The following is a 27,152-nucleotide window of genomic DNA, read 5'->3' on the forward strand; positions in this document are numbered from 1 at the left end:
GCAGGGTCCATATTCATATGAATATCCCATCAATATGTTCTTGTCCTGATATGTATGTTATATTTGCCACTGGACATACATCACCAATCCATCCATTCATCCTACTCCTTACTCCGTTGGTTATCTTGTGTTCGCTCGAATGCAAAAGGTCAATGGTTGAAACCCGGCAAGGTAAAACCAAAGACTGTAAAATCGGTATTTGCTTCTTTTCCACTAAGCATACCTCATTAAGGAGTAATAGCGAAGACTGGTCAGCTAGAAATCAGAATAATGTGTCTGGGTAGGATGACATGTCTTCCTGCAGATTATAACCTTATGAACTAGCACATTAAAAATACGGCTAAGCATGTTGGTCTAGTTCAAAGCAGAGTTCATATTCATACACACTTTCATTTTCTCGTCCTGAATATGGATTTAAATTGCCAGTGGACATTACCAGCCGTCCATCCATCAATCCTATTCCTTTCTAATCAACCTTTTGTCTGAACAAAAAATTGTACACTAGATTTTCATTGTGTTTATTATTATTTGAATTAATCCATTCATGTGATGACCAAACTAAGGAAATATATAACTTACTGCTGCTTGCAGTTAAGTCACCTGTGAGACATACCATCAGACAGGAATAATTGTCAAAATAGTCATGAAACAGTTATAATAAAGCAAAAGACTCCTCTACATACTCAGATTAACATGAATTCATTCAGTCTAATTATGTATGGCTATTTCAATTTTAAGAAAAGAGTATATTTGCAATGACTTTACTTTTTTAAGTTTGTCACTTCTGCTAACATTTGTTAAATAACTGAATTAGAAGTTTCCATGTTAAGATGAACATCACAAAAAAATGAAGTTGTATACATAAAAATAGTGAACTCACAGTACCAGGTATCATTTCACACAGAATTTGTAAGAATCTATGTGTATAAGTGTACATACATTTGTTGTGTTCTTGATATTCTAAGCGTGATTTTTTTTGTTTTGGTCTGATGTGTACCTGATGTTTGTACCTTGCACACTAATATTGGTAATCCTATTTAATATTAGCTACATCTCTCTGTAATACCATGACGTATTAGAATTTGCCTCATATTCTGTTGAAAAGAAAGTACATGGATGCTAATGACACAGAACACCAAATATCACTGATATATTATGATTATGTAAACCCAAAAAGATCTAACATAAAAACTTTACATTTGGTGTTGAAGAAAAGGCTTGATAATAGTACCTGGGCTAATCTTTTTATATTAGGTTCCAGTCAAGACAACAAACTGAACAGAGTTCTCAAACTATTTAAATTGAAATGAAAGTAGTCTACAAAAATTGAGTTTAGGCATATGTGATCCTCTTCCTTTCTAAAAACATTCTTCACTGCCTTCTTCTAAACTTCTAAACCTTTTTTTTAATTTCAATATGGTTGGTTTTTTTTTTAATTAAACATATAACACCTAAGTAATTATTATAAGTATTAATATTAAATATCATTGACTTCTGTAATCAGTTATACTATCATTGAGACATTATACAAGAAATCATTGTTGTCAACTCATGAACATTTAGAAAATTAAAATAAGGCATATTCAACTTCTGAAAACTCTTTAAAAACTACAGAAGATGAACAAGGAGGATTCATGTCAGTTTTCCTATCGAAGGTCGGTGGTTATCTCCAGGCACTCCGGCTTCCTCCACCTATAAAAACTGGCCGCCACGAAATAGCCCAAAAGCGGTGCTTAAAACTGGCGTTAAAACACCAAAAATCAAATCAAATCAAGGTGGATTCATTCATTTTAATTGATACAAATTTTCAATGTTATACAAAAAATACATTTTTGTGAGTTCATAATTATGATGGTTTGTTATTTCCTTGTTCTTGTTAAGGAATTTGCATTTGTTGAATACTTGAATTAGTAGTTTACATTTTCTCATGAACTCCACAAAAATTAGTATATTTATACAATATAAAAATAGTGAATCCACTGTACCAATAATCAAGAATACCTTTTTTACAAAAATCATAAGAATTCATGTGTGTTTGTAAGTGTGCATACATTCGTTTAGAAGTTATGGACATGCGTGTCTTACTACGGCTGGTTGAAACAGTTTCAATAATACACAAATCAATCATATCTCTGATGATTCAACTTTGACTATCAAAAGAAATACAAGAACATGCTATTGGTTGAGTTTCCATATGAATTCATTTCTTGTTTTCTAGCTGAAAGATTAGTATTAGTATCATCTCCCAGTATTAACAGAGCCTTTTAGAGCTGACTTTTTGGTATGAAATTTAGATTAACTTTGGAGAACATAGAAAACACTTTGGTTGAAAAAGATTTCCCTTCAGATGTTATCGAAAACTGTCTTGTGCACATTTACTGAACAATTCTTACTTTTTAATCAACATGTACTTACATTGTGCAAATACATAGCAATACCAATTTATATAATGCAATACTACTCATCACAACAAATATATAAAAATTTTAGCAACTAAAAATGGCAAACTGCAAATAAGAATTTGGTCAAAAATTGATGTTATGAAATGTTCCATGTTTACTTCAACATAAGAAGTCATATGAGCAGTGGTTTACTGGACTGAACCTGTTGAAATTGACATCTTATTTCGACGTACTTCCTCTATCTTCTTTTCCTGAAAAAAAAATCCATAATTCATTTGTCATTTAATGGCCTGTTTCTTTGTAGCATTACAGAATTTTATTGGTTTATAAAACCACCTGATCTGGAGTGGTCTAGACTGCTGTAAAATAAATCAGATTAGTAAGTTAATTATTATGCTGTTTCAATGCACTAACTTTCGTGCTAGGTTTAATTTGTGCATTTAACAATAAGTGCACTTTTCACATTAATATTGTTGATTTGTACAAATTATTCACATTGGGAATATTTTTGTGCATTTTATATGATCATGAAATAAGCCAAAATAACTCCTGCATCCAAATTTCCACTTTAACAGTATGTAACTGATGGATAGTCAATTCATAACATGGTTAGCCTTGGAATTTCTCACCTAATTGCCATATTCTGGGAATATTTTTTGTTTGTTCACTTTGAAGTGTGTGTTTTGTCTGGATATTGATTGTCTTCTTCGTAAAGTTTTTAACCGTTTAAATATACATGTATTACAATAAATATACAAACTTATATTTTATTTTGTTTTAAATATGACAATCAAAACCTAAACAAAAAAAATGACTTACAAGGCACTTTATCAATAAAAATTTTATATATCTACAAGTCTAAAGATTTATGTAACAATACTGATAAGAAATATATACAAGGAGATAAAATAATACCATACATAACAACAAATATTTCGGCCCAACCTTTTTTTTAAGGTGTTGTTCATAAGTTAATTCATTCTATGCTATTCAATTAGAATAAAAATGGTCTGAAGATATTGGTTAGTGGTGAATCCTTCTTGATCATTTGACTTTTAACTATGTAACCCCCAATTTTGGAGAAATTGAATCTCAAACTACAGGTGAAAATTCCCCATTTTACCCCCCCTTTAACCATTTTTTGACTATGTGTAATTGTTTGTCTTATAAAACTTGACACACCACAGTTTAACCTTGTTGGTTTACATAATAAAAATGTCAAAGCCACCTGACATGTTGATTTCCTACTCAACAGTTTTGTATAGTTGACACCTTTGTCTAATTGCATGAGATTGAGAATCTCCCTGTCAGGACTTCTCTTCTTGAGAACTTTATGGAGAGGATGAAGTTAAGTTTTGGTCAATAGCTGTCTGATGGGACAAGTAAGATGAAAATTAAGTTAATGTAGAAGCCCGAAAGGGAAGACATATTAAACATTGCATTGGTACAACAACAACAAAACTAGAGAATACAAGGAGCCAGTATGTCATTTGGCATTTATTTTTTAACTGACATTATATGTTTGTTCAAGATTTTAAATGAGCATGGTGCTTTGAGTTGAAAAAGCCACAAATAAAAAAAAAATTCAAAACAGAAATTTAACAAAACTTTGAGCAGGTATTTTACACAACATCTTTACTGATAATTAAAAATACATTAAGTTTGTTTAAGACACAATTGTTTTTGTCTCCCACTTTTTGTTGTTGTCTTATTTAAAAAGACAGAAACTCTAAAATATAAATATTTGAAGAAACTTTGGGGTTAATGTATCATTTGCACAGTTCAGTAGAATTGGCACTTGAATTTTCTATTTTATTTTTATTTTTGCTTGAAGTTTTGTTTGCAATGCTTTTCAAGATATAAAATTGCAACTTTATATTGTATGACAATTCAAAGGGCCTACCAAATTAATACCCCTAGGAGATATTGGCTAATGATCACTAATCACTTTTACCTGTGTTCATATCTGACAGGAGAATATCTTTATCAACTTTATTATCAAATTACTTTGATGCAAAGGCTATCAACAATGGTTTTCAGATTTCTGACAAACAAAAGATTTGATGAGTGGAAACCTTCATTAAAATATGAAGAGGATCAGACAAAAATGGAGGAGCTATCCTGGCAACAACAAAGTAATGAGGGAGAGATAGGTCAATCACATCATAACCTATGCAGCTTTGTTGTGTGGGGTATAAAAAGGAACTGCAACTTACAGTTGGTTGAAGTAGAAAACATTGTTGTGCACTACAACACAGATTACATAGAAGAATTCTAAAATTTGTTTTTCTGTTCATTTTCAGCTTCTCATGTTAAAAACAAATGACTTATCACTTTTTAAAAATCATTCTTACATGTTCCTTCAAGCGTTCTTGCAGGGCTCTGTAATATTCCTCACGATTTTTCAGGGCATTTTCCATTTTTAGAATGATTTTCTCTTCTGATGTTTTGCCTATATTTTCACTAGCCTTGCACACATCTTCAATATGTTTTGCCTGCAAATTTCATTAACAAATAGAATTACATATTTTTGAATTGCATATAAAATGTTAATGACAGATTTTGCTCAGAAAAGATTTAAAATGAAGTAATGAATGACATAAATATAATAACTTGTAAAACAGTTTTCATGAAAAAGCTTTTAAAAAAATGTGTTTCCAATAGGGTCTTAGATTTCAGATCTGCACCAAAAATCAGAAATTTGAAAAATGGACCATTAAAAGATAATTAAATAAATCATAACAGTTCTCTGATGATTGTGTGTTTCAGACAAGGTTTCTTGAAAATAACAGCCAATTGGATTCCATTAGTACTGCTAGCTGCCATGCTTATTTCTGATCACTTAAAAATCAGAAACTCAATAAAAGTCTGTCCTAACGAAGATTGCCACCAACTCTGGGATATGTCAACAAGTTGATTTAAAAAAATAAGTCTGAAGTATAGAGAGCCAAGAAATACAGATGCAAAGTAAAAACCTAAAATGGTTCTACTGGTTTTGGTGGGCTTAAATAAAACCTGAAAGAATCAATCAATATCTTACATGATTTCTAAGGCGGGTAAGCAAGGCTTGGATCTGAGCATTTCTGTTCTCTTCTGATGCTTCTAATTTCTGGGTAATTTTTTCCTCTAGTCGCAAGTCTTTAGCCATGGTATCACTTTTTTTATACACTTCTTCTACTTTTGTCAACTGTATGTATAGTAAATGGGAAAATGAGCGTTACTTTTAATCAAAAGATGAATGGAACATAACACCTGCACCCAAAAGATGTGGCAATATAATACTTAACTACATAACATGTTGAAAGTAGAGATTTCTTCTTTCGAGTAATTGAAAATTGACACATATGACATGTCCAGCAAGACAGTTTAGTGACAGCTGAGTCTGAGCTTCCCCATCATCTAAATATTTTTTTTTTTAATTAGTTAAACATGTCAGATAGCTTTGGTTATCCCACTCCATATATTATTAACAATGTTTTGACAATTATGTGTGTAATTCTGCAGAAATAGGGCCTTGCTGCAAGAAATCGATATCACTGAATATGAACATGCATGTATGAATATCATTAACATGATTAAAGCTTTTAAATTTTTCAGTACACATGTAATGTTAAAATCAATTAAAAATAGTTGTGTGCAAGGCTAGAACAGTAAGCCTTCAATTTGATGACAAAATGGCCAAACTATTTATGTATATTCAAGCAATCTGTAATAGTTTCACTAAAAAAATGACAAAGTTCAACATCCTGTAATTTGTGGAATTTTTCCCCCAAATCAAAATTAGACTTTATATGTTACTTTTGACTGTAAGATTGAATATGGTAGCAACTAAGTGCCTTAATCAAAGGCCCAAAAAATCTATCTCTTATAAATGCTTCTAAACCTATACAAATAATTCTGAAGTGGACATGGAATTGCTACATGGAAATAACTGGAATTAGACCTGCTACCAAACATTTGGATTCTTTTTTTTTTGGGGTCAATTGTAAGGACATTTTCAGGCCTGGAATGACTGAAATATAATTTCATTTTTTTCCAGTTTTTCAAGGTATCATGGGAACACTGCAAACATATAAAATATTCTACATTGATATCCGTAGGAGGAGTTAGTCAGACAAACCAAGTAACCCACAACCATAATTTCATCAAAATACAGTAGACTCCAGCAAATCAGATACTCAAAATGTCAGCAAAATAAATTCCTATTTCCCCAGATATTTAATTAGACAGTCAACATATATTCATTAAAGCGACTGCGATAAATGAGCTTAACCTTATCCTGAAATGTTACTAGCCCTGACAACTGCTTTATAAGGCTTAAGGGTGATTTCTTTCTTTATTTATCATGTACATTAGTGCATTTGTGTTCATAATGATCAGCTGGTTATGTATTGCTCATATTTGTTTACTGCTTTTGAATCCTTTGTTTATTAAAAATAAATCAAATGAACTATTATATTTATGTGAATAAATATCTACCATTCCTAGTTTGTGTCTGTATTTGTTTCATAAACGAAGTAATATCCATATTTATGTGGTGCATAATATGTCATGTAGTCCGGGCACTTGCACATGTTACATAATTATAACTGACAAAAGTCAGAATTCTCTCTTATAAAGAGATTTATATGAGAATTACAATAATATTTCTGATTCTCTGAACACAGTTTAATCAAAATTTCTCCAAGGTAATGCACTTGCATTTTTACAGAATTTCTGTACACACATGTATGTTAATGCTGTGCATATTATAAGGATTTTAATTTTCTCCAAATTTTCCACAAATGATTGATGCTGAACATTGTTATACAGTAGACTCTAACTAATAAGATATCAGCTTAAGGAATATATGGGCTATAGTAATATTTTTTCAAAACACCAAACCCTTTCCTTTATAAAAGGAAATATTAAAGTAAATTTTATCGTACATACAATTATCAGATATAAGAGTATATCGTCAAATGGAATAAGAATATTCATGAAAATTCTGTCAAAACCATGCACAATCAATTATATTTCAACGTAAATATACCAGAAAGTTATGCAATTACAATCTTGCAGACAAGAAAATTTTGTTTTTTCTTCATAAATAGGAACTATTTCTAAATGAATTGTTTTCATTATTTTGTGTCTTCCTTTGTTACAGGAATTGCAGTTCAAATGGTTTGAATTTATGTATAATATAAAAGTTCTGAAATATATAGGAGGAATTAGCCAACAAATTATACAGTATAATTTCACCAATAAAAAATGAAAAAAATCTCTTTTCCAGCAAATCAAATCATGATTATTTTCACAACCAGAGTATATAAGTAAATATAAAAGTTTCAGCTGAGTAAGCTGGACAAACCATGTACCCTGCATCCATAATTTCACAAAAAACTGGATAAAATAACTCCAGGTTTGGCATTATGTTTCATTAACATAGAATGGTCTATAATGAACATTTAATACGGTACATGGAAATATAAAATGTAACATGAGGCTTCCAAGAGCCTGATTCACTCACTCACCTTTTAAAAAAAGGCCATTTTGATATTTATTTTTACCTATACTGCAATCCATTATGTTTGCTTATTTGTAAATCTTAAATAAAAAAAATTAGCAATCTTCATTTAAGGGCAATCAATCCTATAAGGAATTAGACAATTTATCCATGTTGACTTATTTTATTTTTGATATATAAGATTTAATTTTGTTTTTTAAAGATTCTATCTTTCTACTAGTTATTGACAAAAATGCAAAAAATTGTGTAAAAAATAATCATGCTGGGGAAATAACTCTTAAAAGGAGCCTGTTCACAATTTCAGTCATCGTGATATATTTGTAGATCTTAATGTGCTGAACATTTTTATCTATTATAGTTTCAGCAAAGAAACACAAAATCTCTATAGGTTGCACTTTGTAAATACAGCTGTTTCTCAAACCACGCCTCTTTTGGGGAGATATTTAATATTCATAGGTATGTTAATTTGTTAACGTACTGGTTCCAATTGATGATCTCTGTGTTTCATCTCATAGAGACATCACTTGGGAATGTTACCAGTATAGAAAAACATGGTAGCGGCTAAATTTTAATTCTTAGGAGGTCCAAAAATGGAGGTAAGGGTAGTATAGAATTTTAGTATAAGTTTAAACTCTTAGAAGTTCAGGGCATATAAATGTTGAAAATATGCCGCACAGCCCTATATTTTGACCTTTGAATAAAATAGTAGTGCATATAAATTTTCCGTTCTGGGATATCATTTTTCACGAAACTTCATAGTAAAAGTGTCACAGTTTTAGCCGCAAAGGGAGTTCCTATGGGAAATTGCATTGTCTGTATTTACAGAATTGCAACCTATAGAGGGTTAAAAAATAGAACATACAGAATTTCACAAAATCTGGTTTATCTCAGAGATTTTAAAGAATTTAACTCAAATATGAAGTTTTATAAATATTTCATGAAGATTGAGAAAATCCTGGGCCTTAACTATGATGACTCAGCATAAATTCACAGTTTACAGTATGCTTGCTTTACTTAAAGCCCTGAATTCAAAATAAATTCATAATATATGCCTATTTGTAATTTAAATTGTTTAGAAGTGCTTATATTTACTCTTCGCAGTAATTGCAACTCATTGATCCTTCCTAAATATTTTTAGTTGGGTGTTTTTTTCCTGTCGATAACCCAAAAGTAAGCCGTAACGCCTAAATGTGCTTTTTTGTGACCGCGCCATAAAAAAGTACAAGATAGAATTACAAAAAGACCTCAATAAAACTTACAATAGTGTGTTCTATCCTAAATATGTAGTAAATATTCCACATTGCTAGAAACAGGGAAAAAAATTGGAATAATGAGGCCCCAGGGGCAAAAAACAGAGAAAAATGCCTACCCCCTGAGTCATAAAACAGATAATTTAACTTGAAAATGCTATGATTTTTTTATTTTAAAGGTCTTTTGTAAAGTAAACAATAACTGTGCTAGAAAGTTATGCAAAAATCAGATGTTAGCAGTCATTTCAATCAAACTTTTAGTGAATTTATGCACCAGACTGATATCTTCATAAATACAACTTTTGCAAATATGGCTTTGTTTAAACACTTCTAGTTCATATATTAACTAACTTATGTTAGATATATGGTTAGGGATGATACTGTTGTGACAAGAATTCTAAACTGACCATTTGAGGCAGAAATTGTGAACTTTCATTGACAAATAGGCATACAGTAAGATGTGGACTGGAGACACAGGCAGGATTGGATACTTTGTACAATCTTGAATGTTGGAATGCTTAACTACTAAACAATACATTTATAGTATTCTAAAATGCTTTCAATTTGTTATCAGAATAGTTTCACACAGGTTTTAGACAGTTCATGTCAGAAAACATGCATAGGGTAAGCTGGCAATAATTAGAGTCTTGTTTTCAAAATCTTTAAAATATTGTAACAGGGGTAGGGGTATAAAATGTACTGTAAAAGGAAACTTAGAGTATATGCAGTGATTTCTTTAAGGCTATAATTCTGATAAATAAGTATTGTTGTGAGAAAAAGTGTTTTTAGAGAGTTTTCTTTTTGAATAAATGTTTGTATAGGTTGCACTTTGTAAATACAGCTGTTTCTCAAACCACGCCTCTTTTGGGGAGATATTTAATATTCATAGGTATGTTAATTTGTTAACGTACTGGTTCCAATTGATGATCTCTGTGTTTCATCTCATAGAGACATCACTTGGGAATGTTACCAGTATAGAAAAACATGGTAGCGGCTAAATTTTAATTCTTAGGAGGTCCAAAAATGGAGGTAAGGGTAGTATAGAATTTTAGTATAAGTTTAAACTCTTAGAAGTTCAGGGCATATAAATGTTGAAAATATGCCGCACAGCCCTATATTTTGACCTTTGAATAAAATAGTAGTGCATATAAATTTTCCGTTCTGGGATATCATTTTTCACGAAACTTCATAGTAAAAGTGTCACAGTTTTAGCCGCAAAGGGAGTTCCTATGGGAAATTGCATTGTCTGTATTTACAGAATTGCAACCTTTAAAGGGCAATCTCTATTGGGTCAATAGACTATTTCGACAATATTTGTAGATTATATTTTCTGAACAGTTTTCTCTATGTATCATGGTTTCTGCAAAAATGGGTAAAATTATCTTCAATGGCAATAACTCCTATAAGGGTTCAACTGACAAATTTGCTGTGTTGTCTTATTTGTAGATATTTTGCTGGACATTTTTGCATTATACTTTCTCCCTTTCTATTATAGTATCCTAAAAAAATGCAAAAAAAAGATGAAAATTGACATTTCAGAGACAATAACTCCAAAATGGGTTGTCGATTTTAGGAAATCTGTAAGGAGATGCACCTTGACCTGCTTATTCTTTTACCCCTGCAAGTTTTGCCCTTACTCCTTTGTTTTTTGAGATTGAGGCCAAAAACTGCATTTTACCCCTATTTTTTTTTTAGCAACAGTAGTCCCATTGATTGATCAAATCCCTATATACAATTTTTAAGTTATATATCGAAAGAAACATTGAGGTAAAGTCTGGTGACATCTGGCCCAGTAGTTTCAGAGGAAATGATTTTTTTCAAGTTTTCAACAACAGATGACTGAGACACTGTTGCCGGACTTGCAATAGCTCACAGGGTAACTAAAAATAGGAAAAAGTCTTTAAACAACTCCATTATGGAAGGTGCACATCTTTAATAAGTTTGCAAAATGTGTGTGAAGTTCCAAAGGTCTGTGTTGAAATCTAAATTTGAAACTGTTCTATGAAATTTTTGCTGAAATATGACTTAGCTGCCATGTCTGGAAAAAAGATAAATTTACCTTAAAAAAAATCCCAAATATATGTGTAATCACCCTGTAAAGATTCAAGGACCTGGGTTGAAAACTGTAAGAGGATTTTATAACAAAAAATAGGTACTGTCATTTGTTAATTCTGTTGAGCAGTTAGCCGGACAAGCACTACGGGAAGGACTGACTGGGGGAGTGCAAAAATTACTTCACAGGCCCAAAATGCATATTGGTAGCCCAATTATTTTATTCAATTTTTTTTCGGTGTTGAGCCATAAAAATGACAATAAAGCAACATAAATAGATGTTCTTAATTCTTCAACCTTCCAGACACATAAACCTAAAAAAACCTCATTCCCATAGTCTTCATTGTCACTGAATTCATCATCAATGTCCAGTACCTAATCTAGGATTTTGAATTGAAAAATTGACTTTTCATTCCATGAGAGTAGCTAGAAGTGAAGTTCCATTACAGTTTCGGTTGCATAGTGATTTCGTGTCTTTCACTGAGGAAATTTTGCTGTTGCGTTTAAAATGAAACAAGTTTCTGCGAATTGATCTAAAAATAGCACAGGGAATTTCCGCGATATTCTATTCGGTCAGTCATTTCAACAGGTTGTATGTCCAAAGTGTCAATGCAAAACAAAATCAAAAGACATTTTATAAACGTAATATTTTCTTATGTCACTGCCACAGGCACTTGTTTCTGTCCTTGGGGGTTGTATCCGTGTATGGAGTTCTTTTCAGAATTCTCTTGCCCTTTTTTATTTTAGTGGGTCAGACGAGGTTTTACTGTCAATGACTGTCGCTATCCTATATAAAACACCAATAGTTTAGCGGCCACCATTGACTGGAAAACCTTGTTTGACCCACTAAACAAGCACATGTCACGATGTTGTTTGTATCCGCCATGTTAATATTCTAATGCACTAGCACGTTTTAACAGTGTGACCAGAGGATTTCCGACAATGGGTGTTCCGATGTTGGGGTTGGTTTTTATAGGAGTAACTACGATTTTGAGAATGATAATGCACTCGCCCAATGATTTATTTTTGGGCCAATAACTATCCATCTTTTGACATTTCTAATCGCCCAATCAAAGTTTTGGTCGCATTTGGCGACCAGGCGACTGGCTGTGTCCTACGCTGGGACAGGTGTAAAACAAATGACAAATCTTTTTTCTTGTTTACAGTGCACAAATATCTAATCATTAGCATTAAAACAGAATAAGATACTGTAAATTCAGAAATTATTGCGTGCATTTATTATTGCGATTTTGTCATTTTCGACTAAAATGCGTTTTTAATTTTTGCGATATTGAGAAAAATCCTGTTTAATTCATATACAAAATTTTCAAAATGCAATTTTAAATTATTGCGATTATAACCCTGTCGCATTTTTCGCAATAATAAAAACATCGCAATAATTTCTGAATTTACAGTATTTGTTTTATTTTAATATGTTAAAATCAATCTAAAGGATTTTGTCATTTCAAGTTTAAGAATTATGGTCAGATGTTTGCACTCCTTGGGTTTTTTCCAACAATACAGGGTAAAATATTTTGCCCCATATCACCCACTTTTCTTTCCATAGAAGACTTTCAATAGTTCATAAAAGGTCATTACCAAAATTTAGGCAGATTCTAAATTTCTATTCTTACGATCTGAGACCCAGATAGTGCTAATACTAAATATATGGTAGTCAGCCTTTCCTGCCATTTTTTTAAAATCAAATCTCTTGAAAAAGAGTTCCATAACCTATTAATATTTTGTTCCTTAACTGATGCTCTTCTTATTCATAGTATCAATTCTAAATTCCAGATGTTTTTAATTTCATCTGACTACATCCTTAAAACATAAAATTTACATGATTAATTGTGTGTACTAGCTTCCACTTATATCTGAAACATAACCTTAAGCAGGATAAACAGAATGAGATGGGTAAATGAAAAAAACATTATATACATTTTTGTAACCTGATAGTTGGGGAAGATGGGGAAATAACTTAAATAACAGCAGGACATATTAGACCTAAGTCATTTCACTTCATTCCCAGTCATATGAAACATAAACTTTATGTGAAGCTTCTTTGGAATCCATCAAATGGATGCCTATGTAAATAACATTGGCGAGAGTCTCATCATCTCTGTGAATGAAGTCTTGACCTTTATGAACATTCAAAACAGTAACTTTCTAATAATGTTTCATCAGTTATGAATTCTCTCTAAGAAATTAAACTACTAAGGGTTACTACACATGATTTGCTTGTTTTGCTGTTTGTATAAAATTTAAAAAAAATAAATTTCAACTTTGATGACCAGAATAACTAATAAATGACTTTAAAAAACTTGTCATTCATATTTAATGAGAGAACAAGACTCTTACATGATCTCTTAATTTTTCCTGCAGTGCTTGTATCTGCAAATTTCTATTTTCTTTAGATACTTCCAAAGATCTTCTCAACTTAGCTTTAACCTCTCTGGCAAATTTTTCTTCTTCTTCCATTGATTTGGCTAATACTTCTTGTACTCTGTTTTTCTCCTTGGCAGCAAACTGTACTTTTTGTTGTTCTAATGACTGAAAGTAAAAGATTGATAAACTACACAACTGATATGTCAGCATGCACATTTTTGTAGGGCACAGAAACAAAGAATTGGGTATCATTTTTTTTGTTAATTTTGACACCAGAAATAAATTCTGGATTCAATAAATATACAGTTTTGTTAAAATCCAAGCACTTTGTATTTACATTGAAATCCTAACACAAAAAGATGTTTCTCAAAATTATTAATTTTATAATAATAAACTGTTGACACAGAGATATGTTTTGCCGTTATGTTATTTTGATAGTAGAATGCAAATGTTGAAAATAAAATTCGTAAGGGTTCCGCGGAACCCAGTGTCTCGCCTACTTTTTCTGTTAATCGCAGGCTCAACAAAAATGAGGAAGTAAATCAATAAAAATATTCCTCTTGATACTATCTTTTGATTGTAAGAAGCTTCTGTCCAAGTTTGGTAAAAATCCAGGATAGTTTATGAATCTAATAAATGTTTAAAAACTTTAACTGCAGACTGACTGTAATGTTAACTGGAAGAAAACAAAATTTCCTTCTAGATACTAGCATCTGATCATAAACAAGTTTCTGTCCAAGTTTGGTACAAATCCAAAATAGTATAAGAAAGTTATTAAAATTTTAAAAACTTTAACCACAGAGCGAATATGTTGTTTCCAGGCAGAAAATCTAAGTCCATTTTAAAGTAAAATACAAAAAAAATGGATTTATTTTTTTACAAAATTTCCTTCTAGATACTAGCTTTTGATCATAAACAAGCTTCTGTCCAAGTTTGGTACAAATCCAAAATAGTATAAGAAAGTTATTAAAATTTTAAAAACTTTAACCACAGAGTGAATGTGTTGTTTCCTGGCAGAAAATCTAAGTCCATTTAAAAGTAAAATAAGGAAAAAATGGATTTATTTTTTTACAAAATTTACTTCTAGATACTATCTTATGATCATAAACAAGCTTCTGTCCAAGTTTGGTACAAACCCAGGACAGTTTAAGAAAGTTATTAAAATTTTAAAAACTTTAACCACAGAGTGAATGTAATATTTCCCGGCAGAAAAACTAAGTCCATTTATAAGTAAAATATGGAAAAAATGGAATTTTATTTTTACAAAATTTACTTCTGGATACTATCTTATGATCATAAACAAGCTTCTGTCCAAGTTTGGTAGAAATCCAGGATAGTTTAAGAAAGTTATTAAAATTTTAAAAACTTTAACCACAGAGTGAATATTTGTGGACGCCGCCGACGACGACGACGACGCCGACGGAATGTAGGATCGCTATGTCTCGCTTTTTCGACTAAAGTCGAAGGCTCGACAAAAATGGCAATATTTAAACACGTAACTATGCAAAATATTCAAAGTCAATGAACCATGACTGATGGTGCAGCAAAATAACCTCAATGGAAATGAGAAATGCCAATACCTGTAAATCTGCATACCAAATATTATTGACTTACTTTAAGCTAACCATAACAAAGTTTTAACATATAAATAATGCAAAACATTGAAAGTTAATAGACCATGGCTAAGGGAGCAGAGCCAAATATTCTCTATGGAAATGAGATGTGGCAATGCTAATACATCTTCATACCAATTACAATTCACCTACCACTAGTGGTTACCATAACTGACCTAATCGTAAACTTATACATGTCAACTAAGCAAAAGATTCAAAGTCAATAGACCATGACTGAGGGGGCTGGTCCAAATAATCTCCAAATGCTAATTCAAGTTTCAAATAAAATAAACATTATCAATGATCAATGTAATTGAGGTAAAGTTCAGATGAGACATGCCAGAAAGATATGTACACCTTACAATAATACCATAAACCTAATATAGTTAACCTTTTGCTTATAGTATTTGATAAACAGACAAAGCCATGAAAACTTTACATTGACTAATAAACAATGAAAATGAGGTCAAGGTCATGAATTCTGCCAGACTGATATATACAGGTAACAATCATTCTATACACCAAACATAGTTGACCTATTGCTTATAGTATCTGAAAATAGAAATCAGAAAAAATAAGATTGACAAATGATCCATAAAAATGAGGTCAAGGTCAGATGAAACCTGCCAGTCAGACATGTACACATTACAATAATTCCATACATCAAATATAGTTGAGCTATTGCTTATAGTATCTGAGATAAGGACTGGATCATGTAAACTTAACCTTGATCACTCATCCATGAAATTAGGTCAAGGAAGGGTGAATCCAGTCAGATGAACATGTAGAACCCATATACCAATTATAGTTATCTATTACTCAAAATAAGAGAGAAATTCACATGACAAGAAAAAACGTTTTTTCTTCCCAAGCAGTTGCTGAACCATGAAAATGAGGTCAAGGACAAGGGACAAATGACAGACAGAAACTTTGTAACACAAATCTTCACTCAACTTTTGTCATATTTTTTTTTCTTTTCACTATCAACATATGACAAAATGAACATTTCACTTAGGAAAATGATATCAAAGGTCAATACTGGAAATGTGCCAAGTGAGCTACATTAAGTATCAATAAAAAAATGTCTACCTACCTGTCTTCTTTCTTCTGCTGCCTTCAACTTTCTAAAGATTTCCTCTTGGGTAATAGGTTTCTCTTTAGGGGGTGACATTGGTCTAGGAAGGGCATTGTCTGTGGCTGGCTTTAGGATGTAATCATAAGCAACTCCTCCAGTACTTCGTTTGGCTCCTTCTGTAAAAGAAATTCTGAAGTTAAATCATTTCACAAACCTGCAATGACATGCATAATATCTGTACATTTATATTTTGATTCCTTCTATAGCTCCAAATTATTTTTTTGTTTTTTCTTCTGGCAGATCCAATATAGAAATGTATATTTGGATTTCATTATTTTATTTTTCTATAAACCCCTAATCCACCTCTTTTTCATAACAGTTATTTTTATAGCTGGTCAGTGGTCATAAAGCTATCAAATGATTCTATTGATTAACCACAAAGTACTGCCCACATGCTCTTATCTTGTATCAGTCAGACACCTGCATTTGTTTATAAAACTAATTATCATCGAAACTCATTAACAGTGCAAGATATGGAAACATATTTTTTTTCTGTGGTTTTGTAATATTAAGAAGTAACAGAAACAGCTGAAATTGAAATTTTGATAAAATCAAGTTGCTTTTGTATTGTGCTACCTTAAGTATACTTTTTTTGTCAGTTACAAAAAAAAAACACAATTGGGCAATCTCATGGTCATGTCAAATTGTGAGGGAAATAAATTAAAATTAATTAGTTAATTAGTTAAAATTAAAATTTCTCTAGTAATAAATAAAATATTAGGGACATAACTAAAGTTCTAAGTGAACATTCATCTTTCATCAATTTCATAGAACATGAAGGTAAATAAAAAGTAGGATAAAATTGAGATTCAGGGCATTAACATATAAAGGGATACAGAAAAATCACATTTCTTTAAGCCCTGTTCAGTTGAAAATTAAGACTTGCAACAAAATTAGGAATATATCATTTGAACTAAAACATAAAGTGTCAATAAATCTACAGAATGATTATGTGTTATATTTCTTCTTCCTTAAAAGCAAATTGCTGGGTTTCTTTCTATTAAATTATACTTCAAATTGAGCTTCAAGAACAATGAATTATGAAATTGAGTTTTATCAAATACAAATTAAACAAGTAAACTTTAGGCATAGCACTGTACTACAACATTAAAATGGACATATAAAAATTCTACAAAATAAAATTTAGGTCCATGACTCCATATGACTCTTTATAGTTTTAAACTCTCAAGGCTACTAACCTGACCAAAGATGCCAAGCAAAACTTTATATAAAATTCAAAGTAAAATGAAATAAAATTGATCCAGAAATACCAGTAAATCTGATATGGTATGGTTTCCCTTGTTCTTGTATTATGATCTTATATGACTTACTTGGCATTATTTCTTCATCTTAATCACTTTATTGTTTAGACTTATTCAATTGTACATGCAATGACATACAATATCATATGTCATTTTTTAGTAACAAAAAAATTTTGTGTTTAATGTGTAACGTCTCCTTGTCGTAACATCAGGTTGAGGTTGTGCTTCTACAGATACTGTAGAAAGCAGTAAGTATTTGGTACATTAACATCTGTTATTTCATTGAAAAATTATGTAATATGCCTTTTTAGATATACAATTAGTTTACTTCAAGCATACATAATGATCTTCACCAAAGACAAAGCATTCTGAGGTAAATAAGCATTACATAAGGGGATGTGGTATGATTGCCAATGAGACAACTATCCACAAGAGTTCAAAAGTTTAAAATTGTGGTCCACATTATACTATAGCCAACTTAACCAATATAAAGATAAAGAGATATTGTATAATTGCTAATGAGACATCTATCCACCTAAGACAAAAGGGCTAGAAAGTGAAAAACTACAGACAATATTCTTTAATCAGTGGGACAACACTAGGTTTACTGCTGTTTGTCTCTCTGGTTTAAAAGAGCTTTGAAAGATGGATTTTTGTTTTAGAAAGGAATTTGCTTCACTTGTGAAATCTGAAAGGCATGCTATGCAAGGATATTGAAATTTGCTTACATTATTTAAAGTCATTCTTAATGTTTGAAAATGTCATCAAGTTTCAAGTGTACTAGGAAGTTTTGTAGATTATCATAGTCACTTCAGCAGCTGCTTAAATTAATACCTTGTAAGGTCAACTATATACTGGGTCAAATTTGCACCTTTGATTTTCAAAGCCCTATTCATTTAATTCTATTGATAAACCCTATTTTGTTACATGAAGTGTTTGCAGAATGCATAAGTGTTCCTGAAAGTCTGATATATAATCGAAAGGGGTTTCAGTCCTGTGGAAGTTACTCTTTTCAAGTTGGTAAACATTGAGTTGGAACCTTATAGAAAAAAATATCACTTTATTGAAAAATACGGGAAAGTAATAAAATGTACAGACTTAAAATCATAAAATGAAATGAATAACTTTGACAGAGTAAGTATACATGTAGGTGGTAAGCAAAATCCATCCTGTATATATATATATATGTCTTCAGTAAAATTTATTTAAAGTTCAAAATTTAGAAAAAGTGAACAAAATTAGAATGCACAATAAAACGAAATGCAAAATAGATATATAAATTTTTGATATATCCCTTTTGATAAGTATTAACAAATTCCATATTTACTGATTTTCTATTTTATTTTGATATTGTACAATGGAGTCTGTTGAATTTAAATAATTTGCCCAGAAGAACCTTTATTGCTTAAAACATACTCAGTACTTAAATAGTACAAAATTTGTGCTCAAAACACCAAATGCAGTATTTTGATTGGTTGATTTCTGATTCTATAAATATGATAATCATACTCTAAATGTTTATGACTGCAACATGGACTGAGTACTAGTAATGTTAAATAAAGGGCAATAGGAGTGGCTTCAAATTGATAGATATATTGAAACCAGACCCACTTGTGGTGATTCTCTGGATGTTTTTTGGTTATTTATGTAGTTGGGTTGCTACCTCATTGAAGTATATCCCACATTCCTTTAATTCATATCCTACTACAATTTTCAATCCATAGATCCTTCAAACTCTCTAGAATGCATGTGTATATATTTATACATTGAACATGTTGAAGATGTATACAATGGTAGAATTTTTTAAGATGTTTAAATGGTGAAATTGAGTAAATTTTCAGTAGCATCCCTAATGGCAGTGCTCATTTTTTTTTAACAATTTTGTCTGTTTTAACTTATATCTCATAGTAAGCAATTTTTCAGAAAATCAAAATATACCATTTCTGTTAATATCATTCAAAAAGATGCACATCAAATACTAGTGTTATTGTCATTTATTGCTTTCAATTTTAACCCATAAGTATTGCAACAAGGTCATGTGAGTCTTTGAACGTAATTAATCATTCTAAAAATTGTTGATCTTAACCTAAAATTAAGTAGCAATTGGTCCTAAACAGGAATTTTCAGAATTCTTTGATTTTTTTTATCAATTTTCTAATTTTACTAACAGTGGCAGTCATGTTTGATTGTAACTGAAAGTAGATAGGCAAATGCTTTTTTTATATAGAAACATAAACATATTTACCAATATTTTTTTTCATTATTGCCCTGTAATTTTGTTTCTGCTTGCACCATTGGCCTTCAATTGCACCTCAGACTAATGTGATAAGCCTTGGACCAATAAAAAACTAGGCCAATGTGAATAGCTTTACACATAATTATATTTAGTTAACCAATCCAATATGAGTTGTAATAGGAAAAACATGGGAAAGATACATTGGATTGACCTAAAATTCCTTTTGGTCTGGTTTTAGTCATATATACTAGTTGAAATTTTTAATAGCTTTTCAGGTAATTAAATATAACATATTCAATTAACACCATTGGCCATTTGCATGAAATAATAAATAATTTTGTATTTCAAATCAAACACACTTGGTCATACATTGTACAAAACTAACTGAACAAATATTGCTGCTTCACCCCTTGTTAGCCTTAGTAGTGAAATATATTGCAGACATCTTAATAGGCACCTTTCTTACTGAGGTGCATCATGTCCAGTTTTGATTTGTGTTTTTAAAGAACAGTTTGAATACTTATATTAATGATGCAATTTCAAATAGTTTAATTTTCCAAGATATATATTTCTCTTAAATGAAGGTGAACGTTTTCAACCACCATTTGTAGAAGTTTCCTGGTTTTAATGAATGGAAATAAAAAGAGTGCACTATAAAATGCATAGAGATAACTTTTGTTCAAGTCATGTTAATGCACTGAATTTGCAGACTAATACAGAAATGATGTAACATAAAATCAATGTCTCTTTACTATGTCTACAGTAAAAATCAATATAGAGGAAAGATAGGAGTGAACATTTGCAATCCTCATGCTTTGATTTGAAATATGTTTTACAAAATTTTACATACATTTCTGCAAAGTTATTTATGACTTACATCTATATATTTTGTTTAGAAAAATTGCTGTTACTCAACGAAATCTTATCATCAAAGGAGAAAGTACATATTTCCGGGCATATTCAGAGTAAATTCAACAAATATAAAAACTATTAAGATACCATTTACTAATCACATTTTTTAAATCTCAAAAAAGCTTTCAGAAAATGAAAATATTAACAATGCCTTGATGACACAATTTCACTGTGACTTCATCAAATGGATGCCATAATAAAGATTTTCAATAAAGGGCTGTGCCATGAGTGCATGATACACCCTTAGTCCTTTTAGCTCTGACATCTATGATTTAAATGTATAAAAATGGACATTTTTCGACGATTTTTTTCTACCAACAAAGTTCCATAACTCTGCAATGTCATATCAGAATTTTATGAAAAACAAAAGGGAGCTTATTTCAATACATGTAAACAAGTCACCAAAGTTTCATGAAAACTGCCGAAAGTGTTTTGAGTTATTGTCTGTAAACTGGAAAATCTCTCATTTTTTATGAATAAAGTCCCAATACTCCAAAATGTAAAATCAGAATTTTCTAAAAATCGAAAGGACACTTATGTCAATATATATAAATAATACATCAAAGTTTCATATATATTGCTAAAAGCATCTTTGAGTTATAGTCATAAAACTGGAAAATCCCCCATTTTTTTATGAATAAAATCCTATTACTAAGAAACGCAAAATCTAAAATTTATCAAAATAGAAGGGAGCTTAGGTCTATAGACATAATAGAATTCACCAAAGTTTCATGAAAATTGGTGAAAGTTACTGTCTGAAGTGTTGATGACCGACCGACAGACATCGGTATACCATAATACGTCACGTCTTTAAAGACGGGCATATAAAAATTGATTAATTTCAGACACATAGAGCATTACCATGAATAGATATACAATATACAAAAAAATGTACTCTTCCTGTTTAAATATACAATTGGGGGTTGGTTTTGCTCTACATTATTGCTTAAGCATTTACAAGTCAAATATTTCAGATCTGGCGTATCACTAGTTTACTAGACTTGTTATTTTATGGCTGTATAACCAATGAAGAAAAAATATGTTTAAAACAAAACTACAAAGTTCAGTAAAGTATATAAATTCAAAATTGATTTGCAAATAAAATATAATTAAAAATACATATGTAGGGCCAAATTGAGATTTCTTATTTTTTTACATATTGGTGTCCTATTTAGTTGTTTATCAAGCAGTAAAAAAAAAGAGTATCAACATGAGGTATATTTACTTCTAAGCATTTTAATGAAAGGTCGAAGATAATGTTGTGGCAGTATTTTGTTAGAACTCACCTCTTAATATAAAAAAAGTTTGAAAACTTACCTAACCTATTGGTGTCTGATTTTTCTAAAAATTTAGCAGGAGATAGACCTTGATCTGCTGATCATGTTATGTATCTATGATCAGATTATGTACCCTGTCAGAATTGCTCTAACTGCTTTTGTTTTTGAAAAATGAGCCAAAAACTGCATTTTATCCCCAAGTTCTATTTTTCGCAACAGTGGCAAAGTTTATTGTTGATGGATCAAATCCCTGGATACAATCTTAAACTAGACACCCTAAGGAACATTAAGGTAAAGTTTGGTAACATTTGGCTCAATAGTTTCATAGGAGAAGATCTTTTTTAAAGTTTAAGACGACTGGAGGACAACTGACGACAGATGACTGACACAAAATTATGGCAAAAGCTCACATTGCCTTTTAGGGCAGGTTAGCTATAAACCTTAACCACAGACTAAACCTTAATGTTGACGCTGCTGACAATGGAACGTATGATCGCCGGCTGTACAACAAAAAATAAACTATTTATTTTTGATGAATAATTCATAAATATAAAAATCCTCATGATATGCATCTTCAATGTGTACATAAACATTCTGCAAAATAAATAAACTTCTAGCTAAAAAAAATATATGAGACAGAATGATCTAAAATGAAAATTCAGTGTACACTCAATTAACAAATGACATACATACAATATTAATTAATCACATGAAATAAAATCAACATACAATAAAATTACAACATCATCATCACCTTTGCCTTTCCAAACAATTATAGCATCAAAGGCAGATCTGTTAGGTTTCTGTAGGTCCAATGACTTTATTTTGCGAGGATGTTGTCGCATACAAGAAAATATAGTCATCCAATAACTGCAGGCTGGCAGCATTAAAGAAACACATATTTATGGTTAGCATCAAGACAGTTTGAAATGAACGAAAAACAAAAATGTTTCATTTGAAATGAGATTTAAATGATCTCGTGAAGATGAAAATATAAATTCTTCTTCTTATGTGGACATTGACATCAATTTAGTCATCTGCATTTTGAAAGAATCATCAATTTTATCTGGAAAAACCCCTTGTAATTTTGTACAGTGTATATTGATATGAACAGAACTTCTCTACAAATATAGACTTAAGTGACATGATATCAAAGGTCAATCAGGCCAAGAAGAAAATATGTTGTGCATAGGCAGATCCAGGGGGGGGGCCTGGGGTGCCAGGGCCCCCCCTTTCATGGGAAAAATTTGGTTGATTATATAGGGAATCACTGAAGCATGACTGGAGCGGGCCCACCCTTAGGTCAGTCAGCGGGCCCCCCTTATGAAAAGTTCTGGATCCGCCACTGTTGTGTTCTTATTACAAACCTGAAAATGTCAAGCGTTGGTCATCAGATTAATAAACTGTTGACACAGATGTCTGCCTGTCTGCACAAAATTCAGAAAAAGACAATCTGATGGACAGCAACATTGCTAATTCATTCAAAGTTGCTGGACCATGAACTAGCAGGCAGGGTCTTGAAATGGTTAAAAAACTGAGATGTACAGACAGTAATGTAACTTTATAGAAAATATCGTCATCGATTGAAAGTAGCTCCTATCAAACTAACTTAAGCAGAAAACTTAACATTGAAAATTGGTTATTAATTGAAAGTCCTTGGACCATAACCTACAAAGGCAGGGAGTCGAAATAGTCATCAAACTGATATGTACTGATAGTAATGCAACTTTATAGAAATATCATTGATCTATCACAAGTAGTTCCTATCAAACTGACTTCAGCAGAAAACTAAACATTGAAAATTGCTAATTAATTCAGTCACTGGACCATGACCTAGGGGGCAGGGCCTCAAAATAGTCGACAAACTGATATGTACTGATAGTAATGCAACTTCATACAAATTATCATTGATCTATCACAAGTAGTTCTTATCAAACTAACTTAAGCATTAAATTTAAAAATTGTTGATGCCAACTACGATGATGTCTTTGTTGCCAGAAAAGCAATACTTTCGTTTGAAGGCGAGACAAAAATGACTTTTTTATTTGAAGTGAAGCATTATATTAGTGTAGATATGGAATATAATCAAAACTTTTAGAGTTTGAATTTGAAATGGTCTTTGTGAAAGTATTTCTTCCATTAATGACTATCTTGGTAACTTTTTTATCCTGTAGATTGAAGAATGATAGACAGGAAAAAGTCAAATACATGTATAAAGTCAGGTAACCATACATTTTGTGTTAGAAATTGCTAAGATACAATTAACTGTTGACATAGAAATACGTCTCGCCTATATGTTTTTTGAGAGTATAATGCACATTTTTAAGATTAAAAAGGCAATACTTTAACATTCAAAATATGCAAAAAAATCACAGTCAATGAATAGTTCCCTTATAACTTATCTAAACACAAATTTTTTACATGCAAACTATGCAAAAGTTTCAAAGATGAGGGGCAGGACCTTATTATCTCCATGGAAATAAGACACATATATGCTTATACAACTGAATATCAAATTTTATTGACTTACCATTAGTGGTTTATCTTACACTACCTGATCAAATTTTTAACATGTTAACAATGCAAAAATTTCAAAGTCAATAAACCATGACTGAGGGAGCAGGGCCCAATCATCTCCATGGAAATGAGATGTGCCCATTCTTATACAAGCGCATACCCAAATATCATTGACCTTCTAATAGTGGTCCCCCTTATACTGACCAAATCACAAACTAATACATTTTTGACATCTATGATGAGTTTAATTAATATGTAAACTATGCAAAAGTTTCAAAGTCAATAGAACATGACTGAGGGAGGGGACCAAATAATCTCCATGGAGATGAGATGTACCAGTTCTTATACAACTGCATATCAAATTTCATTGACCTACCACAAGCAGTACTCTTAAACTGACCTAATCATTAACCAATGCATTATTGACAGAAACAGCACGCCAAAATCTCACTTTTTTAACTTCTTCTGGCTAAATCTTATTTCTACAGTTAGAACAGAACAACCAATTTCAATTCAAATAAAAAACAAACATGTTCAAGGGTTGTCCAGAAAGCAGGATCCCAAATTGCTCATCTTCAAAAGTAGTCCTTCATAGCTAAAAGGAGTATTAACTTCCAATAATTTTCAAATTGGTAACAAAAAAAACAACACAAAAGTTAATATAACCACTTGAATCTCTAATCTTGAATGATTAACTTAATATTGGGGGATAATAGGGCCATTACAATACCTACACCTTTGTCTACTTTACCCATTCATAACTAAGGGACATTACTCTGAAACAAAATATGTAACATATAGCTTATTTTTGCATTGAGTTAAAAAAAAATGGTCATCTGATAAACTTAATTGAAGTAAATTAAGTTCTTTTTTTTTTACAAAGGCTCCCATATCAATTTATATAATTGAAGGTCATTTATCATCAAAAACTAGACTGACATAAAAAATTAATATAATAATATATCAATAAAATGTATACTAGCACAGTGACCTTCTTTGGTGCTGCTATAATTTTCAATACATTACAAAACTTTATTCTGTGCATCAAATCATAGGACTATGTTAATCACTTTTTAAAAAATTCTTGTAGTTTCCCAGATGGACAGCAAAAGTGCTCCATACGGCAACTTCAATGTGAAGCCCTACTGTCAGCTTTACATTTCAAATTTCAAATACAAAACATTTTTAACTGAGATTGACTAAGAGTATTTTCAAAATGTATAAAACCTGGAACTGAATGTTTTATACCTGAGCTGAGTAGACTTAACATAAAAGTGTACTAACCTGTTGACATTGTTCTGTAAAAGGCACTTTACTTTTTAGGTCCCTGTAAAAAGAAATTATCTTCAATAATTCATTATCATAATCAATTTTCAAAACTTAAAAAAATTCTTTTATTATTCTTAAAAGTTTTTCTTTGTTCATAACCATGACGACAAGAAAGACTGGCATAAGATCGGTTTAAAATACTGTTTTATATATGATGACTGTTTTTGGAGATGATACAAAATACAAAATGTATTTGTTACTTTTCTAACATCATCAACCTCTAGATGTGAGGTTTTGTTATGAGATTAATATCAGAATACTTATGATAGACAATCGTAAAGAGTTGTAAGTACTATACATCTCAACTGCATACACTGTACTGTATAAGGGTCTTTCCCCTCAGTCATCTTAAGTTAGTTTTTCCTTAAATGTATATATATATACATGTATGTTACATGTACATTGTCTGAAATTTAGCCCAATAATGTAAGACCTTCCAGCAGCTGTATTTGAATCCCTGCTTCCCTGATATCACAGTCTCCACTCTGTTCAGTAACCTACTAGACCACTCTGCCAACAAAGCTATATCAAAATATAGCTTTTGTTAGTCAAATAATGCCTTTCCTTGTCAACGTTATCTAGGGTTGTAACAACGTACATGTTTCTAACCCCTGATTCTGTGACGTTGTTGCAACACCTTATACACTGTGACTGCATAGTAAGTAAAATTATCTTCCTTCATGACAGACAAAAAAGGCTGATCTTCTAGGTATACCATCTACTTGCCACAATACATCCTGTATAATTTTACAACCATAGATAAAGCTGATGAGGAAGGGTATTAATCCACTAACAAAAGCTATATTTTTATTTAGATTATTTGGCTTATTGGTATACATGTAGGGCACTGGACACAGTGCAGGCTGTGTTGCCACTATGTCACAGAAGCAGGGTTTAAATCCTGCTGAGGGAAGAACAATAATTTGCAAACACAAATTTGCAAGTCTAACATGATTGTTGGGTTAAATTTCCGACAAAGTTGAGGAGAGTTGTTTCATTGGCAATCATACCACATTTTCTTATTTCTAAATACATAAATTGTGATGTTAATCCTGTATATAATAACCTATAGTTATCTGATGATAAAAGTCCTGAAGTTATCACATATTTAGATATATATATATATATGTTGTTTTCTTATTTTGTTCATTTTAGACTTATGGACAATCCATAACATGACAGTTGTTTTCCATTCGTTTGATGTGTTTGAGCTTTGATTTTACCATTTGATAAAATACTTTCTGTTTGAATTTTCCTAGGAGTTAGGTATTTTTGT

General features: G+C 31.2%; 1 protein-coding gene across 5 annotated transcripts in view; it reads right to left on the reverse strand.

Annotated features, from left to right (window-relative positions):
• Window positions 1–1,770: 1,770 nt before the first annotated feature.
• Window positions 1,771–27,152, reverse strand: part of LOC127702765 (stathmin-like) — a 45,078-nt gene continuing 19,696 nt past the window's right edge. For 2 of the 5 annotated variants that reach the window (XM_052207078.1, XM_052207072.1), the window contains exons 2-8: window positions 25,832–25,874; window positions 22,785–22,907; window positions 16,302–16,459; window positions 13,569–13,760; window positions 5,443–5,589; window positions 4,757–4,897; window positions 1,771–2,653 (exon numbers count right to left, since the gene is read on the reverse strand). In XM_052207078.1, coding sequence (XP_052063038.1) covers window positions 2,591–2,653; window positions 4,757–4,897; window positions 5,443–5,589; window positions 13,569–13,760; window positions 16,302–16,459; window positions 22,785–22,907; window positions 25,832–25,841 — 834 coding nt within the window. In that variant the 5' untranslated portion in view covers window positions 25,842–25,874 and the 3' untranslated portion in view covers window positions 1,771–2,590. Of the gene's footprint in view, window positions 2,654–4,756; window positions 4,898–5,442; window positions 5,590–13,568; window positions 13,761–16,301; window positions 16,460–22,784; window positions 22,918–25,831; window positions 25,875–27,152 lie in introns of those variants that run through there. The other 3 variants (XM_052207092.1, XM_052207099.1, XM_052207084.1) reach the window with 2 other exon arrangements.

The sequence above is a fragment of the Mytilus californianus genome, unplaced genomic scaffold (assembly GCF_021869535.1).
Source record: "Mytilus californianus isolate M0D057914Y unplaced genomic scaffold, xbMytCali1.0.p SCAF_1, whole genome shotgun sequence".
In the NCBI taxonomy this organism is placed as follows: domain Eukaryota; kingdom Metazoa; phylum Mollusca; class Bivalvia; order Mytilida; family Mytilidae; genus Mytilus; species Mytilus californianus.